At 42.0% G+C, this 20,513-nt stretch overlaps 2 protein-coding genes across 3 annotated transcripts; both read right to left on the bottom strand.

Moving 5' to 3' along the window:
• Window positions 1–9,317, bottom strand: gaa (alpha glucosidase). Of its 2 annotated transcripts, none has more exons than XM_080044348.1 (19): window positions 8,491–9,317; window positions 8,153–8,304; window positions 7,354–7,519; window positions 6,334–6,430; window positions 6,053–6,172; window positions 5,775–5,893; window positions 5,487–5,618; window positions 5,143–5,253; window positions 4,931–5,044; window positions 4,327–4,411; window positions 4,004–4,121; window positions 3,277–3,410; window positions 2,534–2,685; window positions 2,217–2,365; window positions 1,952–2,093; window positions 1,590–1,688; window positions 964–1,128; window positions 604–756; window positions 1–381 (listed from the first exon to the last, which is right to left on the bottom strand). In XM_080044348.1, the coding sequence occupies exons 1-19, from the start codon at window positions 9,016–9,018 to the stop codon at window positions 316–318; spliced, it is 2,802 nt and encodes a 933-aa protein (XP_079900474.1). In that variant the 5' UTR covers window positions 9,019–9,317; the 3' UTR covers window positions 1–315. The 2 variants fall into 2 exon arrangements, with proteins under 2 accessions (XP_079900474.1, XP_079900475.1); XM_080044349.1 differs by having other exon boundaries at window positions 2,217–2,359.
• A 2,588-nt stretch (window positions 9,318–11,905) lies between these two features.
• LOC307263098 (sterile alpha motif domain-containing protein 9-like) lies at window positions 11,906–15,964 on the bottom strand (the record flags this gene model as incomplete). The annotated part of the gene is given in 3 exon segments (XM_080044152.1): window positions 11,906–13,344; window positions 13,347–14,586; window positions 14,588–15,964. Coding segments are annotated over 3 exon segments (3,921 nt in total). The 5' UTR covers window positions 15,830–15,964.
• Window positions 15,965–20,513: the final 4,549 nt, after the last annotated feature.

The following is a 20,513-nucleotide window of genomic DNA, read 5'->3' as shown; positions in this document are numbered from 1 at the left end:
GTCACAAAGTTGGATGATCATTATTTAAAAAAAATACAAAGAGTTGTAAACAGTTCGAGAAATTCTGTACATTTGCAAGACATTACACATTGTCTTGATTCAGTGTTGCAGCTAGCAGCAAAAATGACCTACAGTATATTGAGATGAAGGCTCCCTTTGTTTTGTTTTTTTATATCACTTTAGAAAAAACAACCTGCTGCTTACAAAGCCCTACTCATTTGTAAGAGGAGTTGAAAGGTTCATCTTGAGCTCTGGGATAGAAACTAGTGTGCACTTTCAGCAGCAGCAGGTCATGGGTTACAATTAGTAGTTGCATCACAGAGCCCACTGGACCGTAAACACCTTTGACATGGGTAAGGCCAGGCCGGTCACTGTCAAAACCTACGGGAAGAGAAAAAAGACACATCCTGAGTTCAACTGGATGGTTAAAAAATGTTTGGCACAAAGACAGCCAACATGATGTGTAAGAAGTGGAGGACTACACATGGCAAATACATCCATAAACAGGAGACAATACGGACACTTATCTGCAGAATGACATCATTGACTTCCTGACGAAGACTGATGCCAAAGGGATATTGTGCTGAGTCATGCAGAACTCACCTTGGTATCACTGCGGTATGTGAAATCCCTGACTCTGTCCCCATTGGCTAATACGTACAGGGGTGGTGAGGGCACCCCGAAGACCCGCAGCCCTCCCAGCACCAGACCATCCAGGGCTCCATTCAGCCTGATAGGATCACTCACCACCTGACACTGAGGCACAAGCAGGCACAGTCACTCAGGGACAATTCATGTTTTTATTTCGTCTAACTACATCAGGACAAGAGACACTTAGCTGTAATTGTATAATACAGCAAAGAGACTCTTGAATCAAGTAGTAGCGGCAGCAGTAAAAAATGCAAAACACTGCCTGGTTCACTTCACCCCGATGATGCAAATATCACCGGTGTCTTCCCTTACCTGTCCAGCGATGAAGATAAGGTAACAGTCATTTCCCATTTCAAAGGTGTCGAGGCTTTCCCCGTCATCCCAGAACAGGTGGCCGCGGGCCCAGCCGCCTGCCGACAGCGCCACCGCCAGGAGGAAAGGGTTTGTGCGCGAGGCTGTGGTTGTCAGAGCGGGCTCCTTCATAAAAGAAGAGGCAGATCAAAGAAAGCACCATCAATTGGTACAATGAAATCTTCTCTCTGAAGTGTTTTTTTCGGCTGGTTTTCCACTTTGAGATGTCAGCCAGGAGGATGTCATGATAGTTATAGTTCAACATGCCCCCGTTACAACGTTTGATCATTATGCATTCATGTCCAAGCCATTTGACTGAGAACTAAGGTTAATACATGAACAAAGGGGTAACAGTTGTTTCAAGATTTTTCTCTTCCACTGAAGAGAGAGACTGTCAGTAGGACTTCTAAGTATTCCTTTCACCCGTTTCAATTATATATGATGGGGGTTTTTCCCTCCTGTCCTGGATTATTATAATGATTTTTATTAATAATTCATCTCCTGCAAGTTGCCCCCTAGTGAACCAAACGTATGAAGAGTGCCAGGCTCATCAAAGTGATGTAAATATTGACTGGGTGGACACCCACCTGCTGTGGGACGATGTGTCCCTCCCTTACGTGGACGTTGATGGTGTCTAGAGGGGCCGGCAGCAGCAGGTACTGACCCTTACTGTAGAAAGGCTGACCCTAGAGAAAGAGATAGAGAGAGAGACAGACAGACAGAGAGACAGAGAGAGAGAGAGAGAGAGAGAGAGAGAGAGAGAGAAAAAAACAGACCCCCAAGGGAAACAGGTGAACACTTCAGTCATGTGTATCCACAGAAAGCCTTCAAACATGGTGGCCTTCTCACAGTAAACAAACACAAATTGACTGAATCTTATTGATGGTACTGTATGGCTTCAGGCTCTGTCAGGGTCAGAAAGCTGAAAAGGGTTGATTGAGCGACTCACATTGTGTAGGCTGTACCATGTGCCAGGGGGCAGGTAAGCAGCCAGCTCTACTGCTCCTTGCTCTAAGACTGGGCTGATGAGAAGTGAACTCCCCCACAGAAACTGTCGGTCTATGGTCTGACAGTTAGGGTCAGAGGGAAACCTAAGAGGGAAGGACGGACAAGGAGCATTAGAAGAAAAAAAAAGATAAAAGAAAGTGACGCATGATGTCATAACCATTTCATGTATGACGGACAAAAGAATACAGAGAGAAAGAGAAACATACTCTGTGAAGAGAGGCCTGGCCACTGTGTCAGCAGAAGTGTGTGCTTGATGGAAGAGTGTGTAGAGGAACGGGAGGAGGGAGTACCGAAGGTTCAATGCACTCCGCATGGCTGCCTGGGCCTTCTGCCCAAATACATAGGGCTCCTGAGGCTGAGCGCAACAGACAACACAGAACACACACAGACAATGAGAAGATATAGAGTTACCTCTATTCATAATACATGAAGCAGATGGACCGCTCTAGACGTAGTGGAAAAATATACAGGGAAAACCCCTACATCTAAAAAAAACTAAACAAAAACAATGTATCAGTCTCACAGCGTTGGGCTTGTCATTGTGGTTCCTCATGAATGGGTAGAAGGCCCCGAGCTGCATCCATCGTACACACAGCTCCTCGCTGGTGTTGCCTCCAAAGCCACAGATGTCTGCACCCACCAGGGGCACCCCGAACAGGCTGAACTGCAGCACCGCTAGAGGAGGCGGGTCAAGGTACAAACGGTCAGTCTAAATCTATCAAATAATGTGGTGACTTAAAAATACACCAAAATAACTATTATGGATGTTAGAGCTTTTTATTTCTACCACATACAGCAGGGGTGTCCAAACTTTTTTCACTGAGGGCCACATACAGAAAAATCTACGAAGGGCCGGGTCACTTGACAAAAATAACACATTTATCAGAACATGTAGCTGCTCTGATGTTTAGTTTCATAGTGTCTTCGTAAATTGTAATCCTTCTTCACGGCAACACTTTCCTTGCAAATTAAACAGACACATTTCCCCTCAGAGCCGGCCGAAGCCTCCAAGGGGCCCTAAGCAGAATTTGATTAGGGGGCCCCTCTCCAATATCAGCGCTGACCAAATCATTTGACTATTGTTAAATGCCTTCAGACACCCAGTATTTTCTGCTATTGCCTCCAATGTCCACCTGGGTGAAAATAGTAGCCAGCCGGTAGTTTTGACACCCCTGACATACAGGATCTCATGCATTCATGTGAAAACATTTGAGCGTAGTAACTTCACACTATTGTAACCTCAGAGAATAGACTACACTTCCTCACCAGGGATAGAGTAGCGCAGCTGTTCCCAGTCACTCCTGACGTCTCCTGTCCACACCCCAGAGAAGCGTCCGATGCCGGGGTAGGACGAGCGGGACAGGACGAAGGGCCTCTTCCCTCGCACCTTCATCAGAGCACTGCAGTGTACAGCACAGAGGACAACTTGAGACATATAATCTGTGGTGTCACATAGGGCTCCAGTAAAATCAATTTAAAACCTACATGCCCTCCTAGGAAGTCACTATATTTTCTGAAGATGAACTGGCAATGACACAAGAGCAATGTGAATGTACATGGTTTATACCACTTATACCATACATACTGGACACTATATAATACTATATATGTCCTACTTTGAAGCTAGAAACTTGAGCTATATGAGTCGGTGGTAGTAACACCTCAATCGATTGGACTCTTTTGTTACAATCGTGTTTTAACACTGTCCTACAGTATAAAGCTCACCTTACCTAGGGGGCAAAACCCCTTTTTTTGGGGTTGTGATCCCCAGGTTGTGATCGTGGAAGGTCCTAGATGTCATTTTTGGTGAACAACCTTTTACAACGCTCCATGTCCATAAAATCACTTTGCCCCCTGTGTACCTAAGTTACCTTTTTTGCTAACTGCTACTATTATCTTATGGCTTCATTTTATTCTGCTACTCAAAGTGAAATCATCCAGCTCCTGCTAACACTAGTGGCGCAAACTGCATGTGTTCTCTGCGCGGTCTCACCTGTGCGTGGCGTAGGCTTCTGTCAGTCCGTACATGTTGTGCAGGTTGTAGTGAGTGGACAGGTTCTGTTGGCCCGACATGCAAAGAGTCGCCGAGTTCAGCTGGCCTCCCACCACCCCTGTTAGTATGACACACAGAGAGACACACACAGGCTACAAATGAAAGCAACATGTGCAGCAATGAACCAAGTTAGGGCATCTGTAGTGTCTCGTACAATACCCATATATGCACTTGTATGTATGAAATCCTTCTAATTATATAACCTGTAATGTTTTTATGCCTTTAAACCCTAATAAAGTGTGACACAGATCGAGTGCACTTACTGGGTGTGTAAGGAGGCTGCTCAAGATTACCGTCAGGACAGCCGTCCACTGAACCCTGCACAAAGCTGGATGGCTCATTCATATCCTGGATGGAGCACGGGAGAACAAAACCACAGTGGAATATTATAACTGACGGGATTGTAAGGTGCAAACAAAGTCAATAACACAGAACCACAAAGCCTGGGGTATGTATCAGAGGTGAAAACCTGACCAACCTGATTATCTTATAAATATAATACAAATAACCAGTACTCCTGTGTGTGTGTGTGTGTGTGTGTGTGTGTGTGTGTGTGTGTGTGTGTGTGTGTGTGTGTGTGTGTGTGTGTGTGTGTGTGTGTGTGTGTGTGTGTTTGTGTGTGTGTGTCTTGTCATCACTTTTAAAGCATCTTCAAACACAGGCATTGGTGCTGCTGCCGGACATGGACACACACACACTATTAAGGCATTTATTGTAAACATGCACCAGGCATTTTTTATGACGGTATCCACGGTAATTAAAGCAATACCTTTGCTATTTTTCAATACAGTAATACCTTAATACAGTACCTCCCAACCCTAGTATGTGTGTGCGCAAGTGTTTGTGTGTGTCTGCGTAAACACTCACAATCCACAGACCATCCACAGCAACTTTAGAATGAAAATCTCTGATGCAGTCCTCCCACCAGCTTCTAGTCTCTGGGTTGGTGAAGTCTGGGAAAGCGGTTGGTCCAGGCCAAACCTTAACAGAAAGCATTGGAATGGGCGGGGGGGAATTGACACCAGCACCCAGAGTTTAAAAAGACACATGCCCCCAGAGGAAAAATGTATAAGTCTAACCTTCCCTATAAGGATGTGTCCTGTAGCGTTTTTAATGAAGACATCTCGTTTCAGTCCATCATCGAAAGGCGGGTAAGTACCAGGTGGGCTGGTGCTGCTTATCCCCGGGTCCTTAAGCAGAAACCAGGACAACAGGATTCAGTCACAAGTTAAGAAAGCTTTGCTGCCATCTACTGGAAAAACATCTCTACTGATTACTTATGCTCATTTAGAGAATAATTCAATAGCAGTTCAAACAACTTATGTATTGTGTGTTTGTGTTTTCTTTTAATGAAATACTAACATATGATAGTTAATTCAGCATCATTGGTTTGTGAGGTCATTTGAACTTAAATATGTCCCACCAGGATGAGGATGTACTTCATGCCTCTCCTGTGGAACTCTTCCACCATCTCTGGGAGATCCCCGAATCGCCACGGGTCAAAGGTGAAGACCCTGCGCTTATGTGCGTAGTCCAGATCATTCCACTGCACATCCTGATGGGCCAAAAAGAAGAAGAAGTGATTTAATGAGGCGTCTAACTGGATGTCAGCATTGTCCAGTGCTGATATTAAACAATAGTGATACAGTGCATTCAAAATGTTCAAGTGTCACTATTCCATTTTACCAAGCATTGTGAGTACTTCACTTACCATGGGGAATTTTGCATCATGCATCCGCTGTGCCACATGCCGGGTTGTGTTAGTGGTTGTGTAGCCCCAGCGACACAGATGAAAGCCTAAGGACCAATAGGGAGGCATCATGGGATACCCTGGAGACAGATACATGGCAACACGGACAACATATAAACAGTAAACAATCAACTCTTTTCTATGTTGTCTCAGGGCTCTTTCAAATAGACAGTACCCACAGTGACAACTTAAAAACTGCATTTTGTTGCGTTAGTGAATGCAGACGCTGAAACACATACCTATGACCTGGAGGTACTGTCGTATAACACTTTGAGGGTCAGGACCCAGGAAAATGTACAGGTCCAGGATTCCGCCGATAGCCACCCAGGTGAGAGCAGGGGTCGGCTGCAACATCACCTCTACAGTACAGAGATATTTGGAAGGATGTTTAGCAAAAATACATATTTTCATAATGAAAAAAAACTATTTAGAAAAATGGCATTCTTTGTGGAAAGGGAAGGCAATGAAAAGTGGCAGTGAGATGCTGTGTGTGAGTCTTTTTTGAAAAAATAAATAGCACCGATTGCATTGCTGTTGAGAAGGAAGGCTCCATGTGCCAAGCCGTCCTCCTCCTGTACTATGTAGAACGGGTGGGAGCCATACAGGTTAGCATCCGCCTGTAGAGAAAAGACAACATGTCCACATTTGTAACAGCAGGCAGTGTGTTCCTGCTCTGTAAGGTATAGTATGTAATTCCAGTATTTGACCACAAGGTGGACTCGCCTAATTGTTTGTAAATGTACCTGTGGCTTTGTTTCTTTGATTGACTCTTTGTTTATTATCCTGAAGCTAAGTGATGCAGCTCAGGACAAGCCACGTTTTTATTTTCACTAGTTTTCAAAGTTAAGATTTCTTCAAGGAAGATTGAAGTCAACCTCATTGTTTTACAAGCAGGCAAAGTGGTCAGTACTGTACTTTTGTGTCATTTTATTTGCGGTGAGAGATTTATATGTAAGCTAATTGTATGTTAGTTATGCTAATTTCATGTCTGTATTTCAGTTCTACGGTGTTTAGGTGTGATGACATTAAACATCAGTGAAAAGAACCGGAGTCTTGTGTGTATCAATGGGCGTTATAACATTTACAAATCGAATACACAACAGGAAAGATACAGGAGATGACAAAATAGATAGTAGCACACATTTCTTTTTATAATATTTTTATCTAAATTTTCTTTTCATCTTCTTTGACTTGCCTTTTCTTATGTTCTCTATGTTCATGTCTGTTTATTGTGTGCATTATCAGACCACAGCAAATTCATTGTATGTTTGAGAACGCACCTGGCAATATACCTTAACCCTGAATCCAATTCTGAAAAGATGTGGCCTTTCAAATTGATGCAATTACTTAATCTCAAGCCCCTTGTCAAAAGATAAATGACTTTGAGTTGTGAGAGTGAGGTGAATTTCTTTGGAACTAATGTTTTTGGAACTATCCAGTTATTTGGTTTTGTTTCATATCTTGACCTTTCAGATTTTGTTTTGTGAACCACCAAGGGGTCCGGGGCCCTCAGGTTGGTAAACCACTGTATTGGACTCACATGAGGCGCCATGTCTCTGTTCCAGAGAGTCAGGGAAGTCCAGTTAAGGTCCAGGAGGAGGGAGGTGTAATGCTCCCCTAGGCCGGACACCAGGGAAGAGGCCAGTGCTGTGGACAGCTGCAGGTACTGGTCAGCAAACAGCAGAGGAGCCACCGTGGTATTCACACTGGACAGGCAAACAACAGGACGCAGAGAAAGAACAAACATGCACTACATGAACATTATCAGTGAACATACATTGTACAACATGCTCATACATAAAATGAAATTAAAATTAAAATGTATATAAAACATGTACTCAAATGAAAGAATAAAAGTAGAAAAACAAATGAAATATCGAGAGCTACAAAGAACAAATGAGGGTCTTTTGGGGGAAAAATTATTGCAAAAAATTATAGCAAACAAAGTAGCACAAAACAGTATGAAATGGGAGAAAATGTGCTCTAGTGAAGAGTGGGACTACACCAAACATACCCTAAAAGTCATATGTATATTTAAGTTTCTCAATGCAACAAAAGGAGCTGTCGATATAATTTTTGGAATTACTTGAGAGATGGCTATTAACTTTACTTCCCATTTGTTTTATCTTACATTATGTTATTTGGTCACTGAATAAGAATACAAATCTGTGTTACTGTTTGACCAATATTAGTCATTACAGGTATAGAATTATACATTGTGTGAATGTAAAAATAAAAAATAAAAAATAAAACACTATTATCTCCACCTCTACTTAATCAAAGCTATACCATCTATATAATGCATCCTACATAGATTTAAACAGGGCAGAAGTACTCACATTACCCTTCCATTGGATTTCCGCCGCACTATGAAGCCAAACGGCTCGTACTGGTATTCAGTAGTATAGAGAGCGTCTTGGGCGTCAGCTTTGCTCTGAGAAACAGCAGCGGGGAGCTTCACTTCATATCGCTGAGAGGATGGATCCTTTAACTTCAGAGAAAACAGAGAAGCACATCCTAATGAACATGGACAACCTCCATATTAGTATGGCGAGCGAGAAGAAGACATATTCTTCTCTCCACTCAAACTATATTAGTCATACAATGATTCATCGTCTCCTTCATCATGACTTTTTTTTTAAAGGTTACATAGGAGTATATTGGGTAGGCTACTCACAGTGATGTGTAAGCAGCCTGCAGTCTCTTCTGTAACTTCCAGGCGCAGAGCAGGGATGTCGCAGGGTAGATAGGAGGGGGTGGCACGAGTCAGGGTGGCAGCCTGGCCTCGCGTGGAGGGGGTTAGGGGACCCATTTTGTAGCCCGGGTACAAACTTGGGTAGAAGCACCAAGGTGGTCCTGCAGAGGTTTTAGGCAGAGGGGCGTAGCAGCATCCCCTCTCCTCACACTCTGTCCGGCTGAGGAGCCTGTCCCTGGCACAGTCAAAGCGACTCTCTGGGGTCATGGCACATTTACCATCTCTGGAAATATCACTTTCAGTCTGGACCCCCCATGTCTCCACTGAACTGTTCGTTGGCTGCTTTGTTGTATTGTAAAATAGTCTTCGTGCTTTGGTTTTGTTTTGCTCAGCAGAGAGTGATATGGCTGATCTGCTCACGTGGTTAGAGAAGTGGTTGATGTATAAACATGTTGACAAAGCAAAGGCTAGGAGGAGCACAGCTACAGTAAAGTTAGACAGCAGACCCATAACGTCATCAGAGATGCGTAACCTACCTGTTCAAAAACAACCAAACGTCATGGACGTATGGCTAATGGAGAATTATTTTCGCACTCACAGTTTTGTTCATTTTGTGGATTTTGAGCCGTTTTCTTACCACTTACTCAGTGGCAGGCGGTTCAGTTAGCGGTTAGCCAGCCATGAGCTACCGAGCAATTCATAGTGACAGAGTTATTACTACTCAGCATTTTTCGTCCAACCATATTAGGCGCGAGCAGTTGCGGTAAACAAGCTGCTATGCAAGGTAGTGGAACAAGCAGTTAGAAATGTAAGCTGTCTGCAACGGAATCACATGTCTGTGAAAACAAAACAAAGTCTTGAAGTGTGTGTGGGCATTTCAAACTAAGGCAAGCATACTAGGACAAAAGTGCTTAAAAACGGCTGCTGCTGATGCGGGTAGCCTACTCCTCTTCTATTTTTTGTGAAAAAGAAACCACAATGTAATTTCAGTCATGAGGCCTCCATTAAAGTGTCAAATCAAGATCCTGAATGTGAAACTGGTTTCCTGAAAGACCAACAGACTAATGTAGTCAGATGTTCATAATTGATTAAGTCAGGATATATATATATATAGATATATATTTTTTTTCGGTGTAGACCTCCAAAATCCCCAAGTTGTCTAGTAATAATGAGGAAGTCATAATAAAAAAAGTATGTAGGCGTACATTCACAAATACAGAAATCTGTTTTATTAATTTTTTTAAGTCAAACACACTTCATGTGAGCACCTGCAGGCCTAAAGCTTATGACACACACTGAAAAAAATTGAGGTAGGCCTACAACAAAGACTTACAAGATCAACTATGGTCAACCAACAACAAAACCATTCACTCACTTGGGACACTATTTTCATTCTTAACATATCCAAAATTGTTTAATTTTTGTTACGTAGGCCTAATAGCCATATCCCAAAATGTGCTTTTACAAATTGCATCAAAAATGTATTGATAGGAATCAGAGTTTATTCACAAAGTACATGTTCAAGGAATTTGACACGTTTAGTTTTTTTTGCATGCAAAGAAACAGACATTTAAGGTAAAAAAAAAAGGAAAACAAAGTTTGACAAAGGTTAATCAAACTACCCATATTGAATAAGCTGACTTATCTGTCTCAGTCATTGACATATGCTCAACTTGTCCAGAATACTTAGAAAATACTTTTCAGGCCATTTTATAACACATTTTATCATTTCAAAAGCTATATGGTTAAGCTCCAACCTCCAACATATGTCACAAGGAGATGAACAGACAAAACTCTGTAAAACTGTAAATTTCATAGTGTGGTTAAGTATATATCTATAAAACTACTACGTTAAACACCAAAATACAAACACAAAACATTTTCTGTGCCATAACACATACTGTACATACTGTTGCTATTCAGCTCTTAATACATGTATTGATAAAGCATTGATACAATTCCCATGAAAATTATAATTATAATTTTTATATTATTGTAGGCTACAATAGAAAACATATGAAAAGTGAGTATAAGATATCAGCATCTAGAAGCCCAGACGTTTGGTTACAATTGGGGCAAAACATTTTTTTTTGTGATGTGATCACAATGTATTTCTGTTAACACATGTAACTTATCAGCCAATCACATGGCAGCAACTCAGTGCATGTAGGCATGTAGACCTGGACAGGACAACGTATTTAAGTTAAAACCAAGCATCAGAATAGGGAAGAAAGGGGGTTTAAGTGACTTCGAACATGGCAATGTTGATGGTGCCAGAAGGGCTGGTCTGAGTAATTCAGAAACTGCTCTGATCTACTGGGATTTTCAAGCACAACCATCTCTAGGGTTTAAAGAATTTGGCGTAAACAACATGAAAGCATGGCTCCATCTTGCCGTGGACCATCAACCATGCCATGTTAAAAGTCGCTTAAATCCCCTTTCTTCTCCATTCTGATGCTTAGTTTTAACTTCAGCATATTGTCTTGACCAGGTCTACATGGCTTAATGCATTGTGTTGCTGCAATGTGATTAGAAGATTAACTTTTTTTTTATAAGCAATTGAACAGGTGTTCAGATGGCAGCATCTGAAGTCCTCCTGCATCCACAATATTTGCGCTTTACTTTAGTATTACCATGTAAACATCTGGTCAATGATCAAATTCCTTTGTGATTTTCTCTACTTATGACATCTATTGCATCATGTCCGTCCTGGGAGAGGGATCCCTTACTTTGTCAACTCTCCCTGAGATTTATTCAAAAAAAAATGTAATCTCATGTAATTTTTCTCAGCCGAGCTAAGGGTGTAAGGGCAGGGTGTCATATTGTATGGAATGTAAAGCCCACTGAGGCAAATGTCTATTTGTGATATTGGGCTATACAAATAAAACTGATTTGATTTGATTTGTGTACCTAATAAAGTGGCCGGTGAGTGTATATTAGGTTCAATTTCAAGTACCAAACATCCGAAATGCACCTAATTTTCTGTTTAGGAGCATTCAGTCTCTAACACCAAATGTGAGAACACTTAGCAAAATCCAGGCACAGATTGTCAATACAGATATATTTGACATGGATTTTGATGCCAGGTGTGAACTGCTGTCCATACAAACTGGGTCTACAAACAATCAGATAATAACAACATACTGGATTCATACAGGTCTTAACTCAATGTCCTATATGAGAAGCAGCATTTAGCTGTCAAGATCAAATTAAGTTTACATTATTACTGTGGTTATCGTCTTCCTTTTTAGTTAAGCCATAAATACTTTGTATGTTTTGGATAAATATTTGTTTAATGTGTTTGCTTTTTTGTTAAGAGGTGGATACTAGTCCCATGCTTCAGCCAGTTGACATACAGCCATATGTGAAGAGGCCGTTGTTCGAAGACAAACTATGTTTAAACAGTGATGCAGTAGGCAACAGGGCCTCTAAAGGTAAACCCAAGGTAGAATGTGATGTTTTCATTGCTATGAGGCACTGAAGGTTTATTAACCGGCAGGATACTGAACTTCTTTTTCTGAGGGCCTTCAAGGTACACCACTCCATCTTCAGTCCATCCAGACACACGTTTGAGCATCTCTGCAATCTCAGGTTTTTTCAATGCCTCGCCACTTAACCACTTCATGCGTCTCTCAGGGACTGAGAACACTTTTGTGAGTCTTTCAAACTTCCTCTTGTGGACAAATTTATCCAATCCATTGCCATTGCCCAAAAAAAAATGGGTGTAAATCCTTCTCTTCCGCTGAGGAATTTCCTTCATCTTGGTCCAGTACCCTTTTTCCAGGATTTCAACTGCAGATTGCACATTCTGGTATTTGTTTTCTTTCTCCTGGTCTGTGTCATGATCCTCTGGCCAAAATAGCAGGGTAAGCAAGAACAGGGAACTTGGTAAACATTTCCTTTGATCAGATGGAAACTGATGACCAAGTGCCTGTAGGTCTCTCAGAGGAGCAACCTTTTGATTCTCTGGTGACAGGCAATTCAGGGAAATGTGGGCCATTATGTAATTGACAATATCCATCTGACCAAATATGGCCTTCAATGGATTACTGGGGTAGAGAGAAAGGATGGTCTCTAGTAGAGGTACTGCCTCTTTCTGTTCAGTTAGCTTGGAGAGGATGGATGTAATGTTTCCCCCGCCAAGGTGATATATTATCATGCGCTTTTGGGAAGAAGTTAGATTGGCTGGGATTTTTTGCCCATGTTTTAAAAGTGCAGGAGATTGAGATTCACTGAAGTACTTCCCGTACTCTGATGATTTTTTTGCCAACCATTTCAGTGGATGGCTTATCTTCTCTTCAAGACTTCCAGGGGTCTCTCCATCTGCACCAATGTCTGTCTGGAAGTAACTGAGGTCTTCTGAAATCCATAACAAGGCATCTTGCATTGTCTTGTGAAGGTTTTTCAAACGGCCATGAAATGGTTCCCAGGAAGCTTCAACTACCTCAGGAATGTAATCTGTTAACAGGTACTTCATGCACTCTGAATGGCCATTGGTGCCGTTTGCAAACAATTGCAATGAAGAGATCAGTTTTAGCAGGCTGCATCCAACCTCAACTTCAGAGAAAAACCCTGAACTGTTTAAGTGTTCCATATCTGCCTCAGCTGCTTTTTCACAGTCTTGAAAACACTCAATGGCTTTCAGTGCAGTCGCCACAGCATCTGCTATATTTTGGGGTGTCTTTGGTACATTGTTATTGTCAATAGCCTTGCACTTGGCTTGGAACCATTTCTTGTACACCTGCCCTTTTGTGTCAAGTATGTATGAGTTACTGGGCTGCTGGCTAGCTGCTGTCTCTGCCCAGTGTTTTGCCTCTTCAAACTTTTCATAAGTACAATTGCTTTGACATGGGCTTTCTCGTTTTCACACACATGCTCAATCAGGGGGGAGAAAGAAGTATCACATTTGTCTCCTTTGCTTACTCTGGATCGCCTTATAAAAAGGGCCCTCAAAAACAACAAATATTCAGCTCTTCCAAATCTGTGCTCAAAGAGCACGCTCTCACAGAGCAAATCCATTGCCAAACTGCTGTGGGACTGCTGGTTCCCCAAAAGTTGATGGAGAATTTCTTTTGCAACAAGTGGGTGGATGATTCTGATTGATTGAATGTGTGTCTTGTCATCTCTAAGGTGCAATAAGATTAGTTTAGCCTGATCCCCGAGTGATCTCTCAAACTCATGCTGGCGAAACCTGTCCATGTGAATGGTGAAAGCCAACAAAGCTTCACAGTGGGACTTTGAGATGAAAGAGTTTTGGATGTAAGTGTTCAGCAGTGCTACATAGAGAATGAGGCGAGTGGCAACAGATTTGTGGTCAATGCCTTGGAGCAAATTTTTCACAAACGTTTGAACGTAATCCACATTGAATTCTTCACTCATCAAAACAAATGTCAGGATGAATTCAGGCTCATAGTTTTGCTCAAGTGCTTCTCGTTTTCCAGAAAACTTTCTCTTCTCTTGGGCCGACAGTTTGTGAGTGACGGACATATTCTGTAATGGAGACTCTTTGCATCTCCTCTCTGGGTCATGTGATCGGCTGCAGCTCAACAAAATGAAACATGGAGTACCGTACTGGATTCTTTTGGTGTTAATGGCAACCTCTAGTTCATTCCTGAGATCATCTAGGTATTCTTTGTCTGAGTCCTCAATGAGGAGCAGCACAGGAAGACACTTATTTGGATCCTTTTCTTCATATTCTCTTAGTTCAACTGCATGTTGAGCAACAACAGCAGATGATAATGAGGGCTTCACAACTGCACACCTTAGATCTTTCCTGTTTTTCCACAGCACTTGTCTTGCCACGGTGCTTCCACCACTTCCTGGATGATGGTAGATGTTTATGGTGTGAACAGGCGTCTGATCTGGGTTCCATTTCAAAGCATCATTGACAAGTTTTGAAACCTCATGATAAGCATCTCTTTCGATTACCTCTCCAACATACTTGTGCTCTGCAAGCCAGAAATTCAACCAGTTCACTCTCCCACCACGGTAGAACTGCTGTTCAATGTTTTCCTTCTCTGCATTGATGAAGTCTTCGCTTGTTTCATCACAATGATCGACCGTCAGGATTTCTAGAGAACACTACTTGTGTCTCAAGAAGACATGTGCCTTTTACAAAGACTGGCAAGTGTTTTTTGGCACACGCTTTTACTGGTTGTATCTGCTGCAGAGTGGCATCAATGTGACTCATTTTCAATCCAACAACACTGGAATTGTTTACAGTTTTTGTTCCACATAAATCCTCTGCAAAGCTTTGCCACTTAGGGAAGTTTTGCTGTGATTCACAGATGCAGATGATGTCTTCGTGGCCTTCCATGTCTGTGAAAAACGCACTAAAGGTGTGTAAGAGTGGTTTCTCAACTGGTGATGCGAGAAGAAAAATTACCTGGAAAGTGCCCTTTGGCAAGATTTGTTTACAGATCAAAGACACAGATTCCCGCAGGAAAGTCAATTTTGTCTTGATCCAGGTCATTTCATCACATGGAGTTTCACTTCCTTTGAAGTCAGTACGGCCATTGCAAAAGATCCAGCTAGGTTGCTCGAATAGATGCAAAAGGCTTGCGAATTCATTGACGTTCATATCACTGGATATCCTATAGCTCAGCAGAGAATGCATGTTTGCAACGTGATGCTGAAGGTATTTACTGCAAAGACCAGATACCTTTGAGTCTGGGTCGAAGTCACACACACAGAAGATGTTCATGTTAAGCAGCCAGTCAATGTTGCAAAGATCATCAGGTTTGAATTTGTTTGTGACCAATATGAACCATTTGTCCTTTTCAATGAATTTCTTCCCACTTGTTATTAGCGTCCTGAGTTTCCTTCCAAGGTCTGGGCAGAAGTCTGGGGCACTGAGGAACTGAGTCTTCTCTGCCTCCTCTCTTTGGGCATCCCGATCTTTGACTCGCTGATAAAAATCACCCAGGTCTTTGTCGCTCACTGACTCCGTTTTTGAACCCACCCTCCGCAAAATGGTTTCTTTCTCAAACTCTACTTTATTGGCTGACTCTTTGAAGTTCGGCAGACGGACTTGATACACTTTGCCCTTAACAATAGTTATTGAAGGCACAATGTCAACCTCTACCACATACCTCTTTTCTGTACTTTCTCGATCCATAACCTCAATGAACCTTGGTGGCCGCACACACTGACTTACATGCTCGCTGTCAGAGGAGATACTCTTTTTGAAGTGGTCGTAAGCATCTACATACATGTCTTTTTCTTTAACTGGGATACCAATGATCTCACCATGCACGTATCCTGCATCATCCCTACTGTCCATTACACCAAAGTGTATTGTGCCATTTGATCTAATATTCATGCAACCAGTTGCAAATTTAAGAACCTCTCTGGCAAACTTAGCTTGAAGTCTTGTGCGGTCCAATGTGGCAGCTACAGCAAAAGATTTAAATTCACGGCATGGGTATATCAGATTAAAAGCACCTGATTCAGGTTGCAGGACTCTATGCTTTACATATATGAAATCAATCCCTTCTTGTTCAAATGGCCGTGGTCTGCAATCTTCCTTTGAAGTCAACACACATTTGTCCTGAGCAGTTTGCCTCTCCTTTAAGACATCTTGATCTCTCTCTGGAATATGTACTCGCGGACCTTCAGTAGTTGTAGTAGAACTTTGAACTGATTTCTGTTCCAATTCAGTCTTTTTGCCACTTTTCTTCTCTTGAGACTTCTTCTTGGAGTTGATGAGCTCATCTCTCTTTTGAATAATCAAATGAGCGGGCCCTAATTTCATGCAAATCTTTGTCTTCAAAAAGTCCTCATTGAGAGTAAGAAGGATTTGTCCATCTACTTCTTCCTCGTGTAGTTTGTTTATGTACTGCTCCTTTACTCCAATGGATCTCAGCCAGGTGCTTACTTCAGATTCAGTCCAGTCCTTGGGTGACTTTTCAAATCCGTCAGCTGTATAGTGGAGGAAAAAACAGAAAAGGGCAATAGGAAATTTGATTATATGTCAGCATCAGAGAAGCACTCTACTTCTCTTTCACACTTCAGGCATATTTGCAGTTTACAATTTTGTCAAAAACAAAACCACAAACAAACAAAAAACAACAATGTGTTAGTTTGTATCTCAATACTTTCTAAATTCCCTACATTGTCTATGGCACTTGTTCCCATGCTCATTCATCCTTATTGAAGACTTAAATGCAGTCTATAAAGCAGTAATTTATTTATTTTTTCTGGACTCTTTGAGGCAGCAAAACAAGCTGTAAGCCCACTATTGACACATTATCATCACCAATTGGTGAAAACTTTCTTAGCAAATATTTGAATTACACATAGGCCTATAGCGACAGGGAGCATTATAAACATTAATTTCCCATCGTCTGTCCAACCCTCTTTGGGCCTAGTCTCTACCAACTCCTAAAGGCCAGGACACACCAGTCCGACTACACGAAAATGGAGACTGCCGATTCAGGGAGCTCCACTCTTCCCATCGCGGCCGAAAAAGTGCAAAGAACACACCAAACCGACTGCTGACTTTCCGTACGCTCTGCGCTTGCGCAGGACGTAATGTCTCCATAACAGCAGGCGGCGCTAATCTGTATTGTGGCCCGAAAAAATACGGAAGCCGGAAATGATGGGACGGCTCTCTAGACCATAAACATAGATAGAAATACGTATTTATATTTATGGACCATAAAGAGCACCATTTTTAGCAGAGAGTGTCGAGCATGGTGTCGAGCAGTCAACAAGGGTTGATGCATGTGAGTACTCGCTGAACGAAACAAACAAACACATTAAAACGATGGCTAACTGTTGTTAGCTGTTTGTGCTACCCGCCTCACTTCCGGGCTTCACTGATTCGCTAGCCCTCCACAAATCAAATTGCTCCAACTGAAAGACTGCCCCGGCTCAAAAGAAGCCCGACGACATCTACGACGACCGATTTCACGGCACACACCAAACAGATTCGTGTCCCCGCCCCCTCCCGACTCTACGACGGCGATTATCGGGCCGGTGTGTCCTGGCCTTAAGGCAGGGGTGTCAAACATACGGCCCGCGGGCCGGATCCGGCCCGCGAGATGATTTGATCAGGCCCGCGACCTGTAGAGCATACATTTCTGAGTATGTCAAAAAAAAAAGTAAGTCTCTAGCCCATTCCTGTGAGGAGTTATGATTTTTTAAAGAAATAACCGAAATGCTCACTCCTGCCGCTAGGGGGCAGCCTAAATAAAAAAAGCACATTTTAGCAACGTGGGAAATGGGAAATGGTAAATGGCAATCCTGCTTCACCGCTATTAATGTTTCCTCCAGTGCTTTATGGCAAAGTAAAAACCAAAAAAAAAAAAACATTTTTATTTTTAGTACATTTATTTTATTACTTTTTTATAAAAATAAAACTATTTTTATTTTTATATGTTTATATAAAACTATTTTTATTTTTAGTGCTGAACAATTAATGTACTAGCAAGCGTGGTGTGTCTGCGGCTCTGTGTGCGCAAAACGAGCAGGAGCATGCTAGTGTAGGCCTACAAGATTTATTTCCTAATTTTCAATGCTGCTTTATTTTTATGTTTTAAATTGGGAAAAACGAATTCCAAAACAACCAATAACCTCTGTATTTAAAAATAAATCAAAACAGTAGAAGTTGCACTTTTATTTAATTGTATTTTGTCTGCATGTTTGCACAAAATGTGTCCCTGTACATATAGTAAACAAAATTGGACAACTGTAAGGTCAGTGCCTGTTGTATTTGTGTATTCAAATAAACAGTTGTTTATTTCATTAGTGCACATTGGCATCTTTGAGCAAAATACCCCCAAAATTTTTGCTGCGGCGCTAGGCGCCGCACCTCCTATTCCCATGGCCGGCAGCAACCTTTACTAAGACATCTCCTGGGGGGTACAGAGATCCCTTGTGATCCGTGATAATGTAGGTTACAAATGTAGGCTGATAAAGCATATTACTGAAAAACAAAGTTAGGGATTTGGAGTTATTTTGCCATTATTTTACTAGTCCGGCCCACCTGAGATCAGAGAGGCTGTATGTGGCCCTCGAACCAAAATGAGTTTGACACCCCTGCCTTAAGGTAAACCTCCAGTTCACAAGTTAACTTTGTGTGGTTTCGGGTTGGAAAAGCACACAGGGTTTATCAGAGCGTTGCTGTACTATCAGTGTTTTTGCTGAAAACAGCTGCCTTACACGACTGGAAACAGTGACTTAGCAGTGAAATGTAACCAAAACAGTGATGATGTAATCTGTAAAACCAAAACAATGGGGTAGGATTGTAAAAAAAAATCCATACTCAGATACTAATCGATGGGGCCGCCCTTAGCTCAGTTGGTAGGGCGTCCCCCCCCATGGGCCACGGCCAGCAGCGGACCAGGGTTCGATTCCAGCCCGCGGTCGTTCTCTGCATGTCACTCCCCTCTCTGCCCCATTTCAACTCTGTCTCTACACTATCAATAAACCATAAAAAATGCCAAAAAAATACCTTAGATACTAATCGATATGAAATATTAGTATCGGATAAGATAGGCTACTCATTTGCAGTAGTATCAATACCAACAGTGCGGTCTCCTCCTCCAGCTGACACACACAATTTCACACAGACAGGCAGGCACACATCCTGTCCACTCACCTGCTGCAGCTAACCTCATCACAACACTTAGCAACAGTTAACAGAGCCCTGTTTCAGGTAGCTGGTTTTGTGGCAACCCAGAGTTTGTTCGCTCCGAGTTAGTGGAAACGCTCAGTTTACAACGTGTCCCTGTACAGTTTAAAACAAAATCACGACATTGAAATCTCCATCAGGATGTTTTTATCATGTACTGATGATTTTACATTTGATCGATCATTTAGCTGATCAGTAGCCTTGTTCTCAGCCCTCGTTCGTTCATATGGCGGCCACCTTACACATCGTGAACATGTTCTACATTCAGATTAATAAACCTATTTGTATTGTATGTAGGCCTATATCATTCTTCTTTTTATTAATAGGGATTTTTTAACGTCTGCCACTGAACAGATTTATGTCAGGTTGAAATGTAATTCTGTGGCTGGGGCTGCACGCGATCGTTACTGTTCACTTGTGTCATCCCAAAGTCACAGAAGAGCCTCATTAAATAGCTGTATATGAATATAGAAATTATGTAATCATTTAAACTGTGATCACTAGAGGACAAGGAATCTGGTAATACATCAATCAGGCTCTACAATGGAAACTGTCATCTAATGTGTCGTTAATGTCTTTCACTCCTCATTTAAAAGAAGCGACAGTCTGTTTACTGCACAGTAGGCTATTATAGCTTGCCTACATAATACAGCGAATATAAAACACTGTCAGCAATGCTGTGCGGCACCAGCTTTTTTGCTGCTGCTGATATGCGTAACTTAATTCTTAAAATAGACTTGCTTCTCATACGGAAGCGTAATGATTCTATTGACAAAAAATGTTCCCCCCGTTGTTTTTCTGAATGGCCGAGGTGATTAGATCAGAGTTATGAGATAATATCCCTGTTAATTCTTCTCCATAACATAAACTCATTCGTTAATATTTCTTACTCTAGTGGGAGGAGCGGAGAAGTTTTTTTTATTTTTAATTTTTTTGGAGAAGTGGAGAAGTGGGAGGATCAAGCATTTGTTTCTACTGTTTCCATGGTGAATCAGCGATCCATTGACGATGGCTTTTACGCACGCGATCAACCCAGAGTGAACACGCTCAGAGTTGATTGACCCAACGCTGGTCCACTGTTCTGAAACCCAAAACCCAGAGTTGCTCAGCTCTGAGTTGAGCAACTCAGAGCGCAGGATTAAACCCAGAGTTTGTAAAACCTGCTACCTGAAACAGGGCTCTGGCGTAGCCAGCATAAAACCTAACATGAAAGTCCTACAGTCTTTATGAAAAATTTCAAGTTGTCTGTTAAGGTCCCATTTGGATCAAACAGTGATCATAAACATTAGCACACGTGAATGTTAAACGTTAAACTATTAGCAATTAGCAGATAGCCACGTTAGCTATCCATGATAATATCACCTGTTAC

The sequence above is a fragment of the Ammodytes marinus genome (assembly GCF_949987685.1).
Source record: "Ammodytes marinus genome assembly, chromosome: 16".
NCBI lineage: Eukaryota > Metazoa > Chordata > Actinopteri > Uranoscopiformes > Ammodytidae > Ammodytes > Ammodytes marinus.
Note: the sequence above shows the minus strand (reverse complement) of the source record. Positions and strands in the feature narration are given on the sequence as shown.

Coding starts and splice junctions, on each gene's coding strand:
- gaa (XM_080044348.1), bottom strand. CDS start 9,018: ATGGGTCTGCTGTCTAACTTTACTGTAGCTGTGCTCCTCCTAGCCTTT. Junction 7,520..8,152: donor AAATCCAATGGAAGGGTAAT/GTGAGTACTTCT, acceptor TTGCCTGTCCAG/TGTGAATACCACGGTGGCTC. Junction 5,894..6,052: donor ACAGTACCTCCAGGTCATAG/GTATGTGTTTCA, acceptor ATCTGTCTCCAG/GGTATCCCATGATGCCTCCC.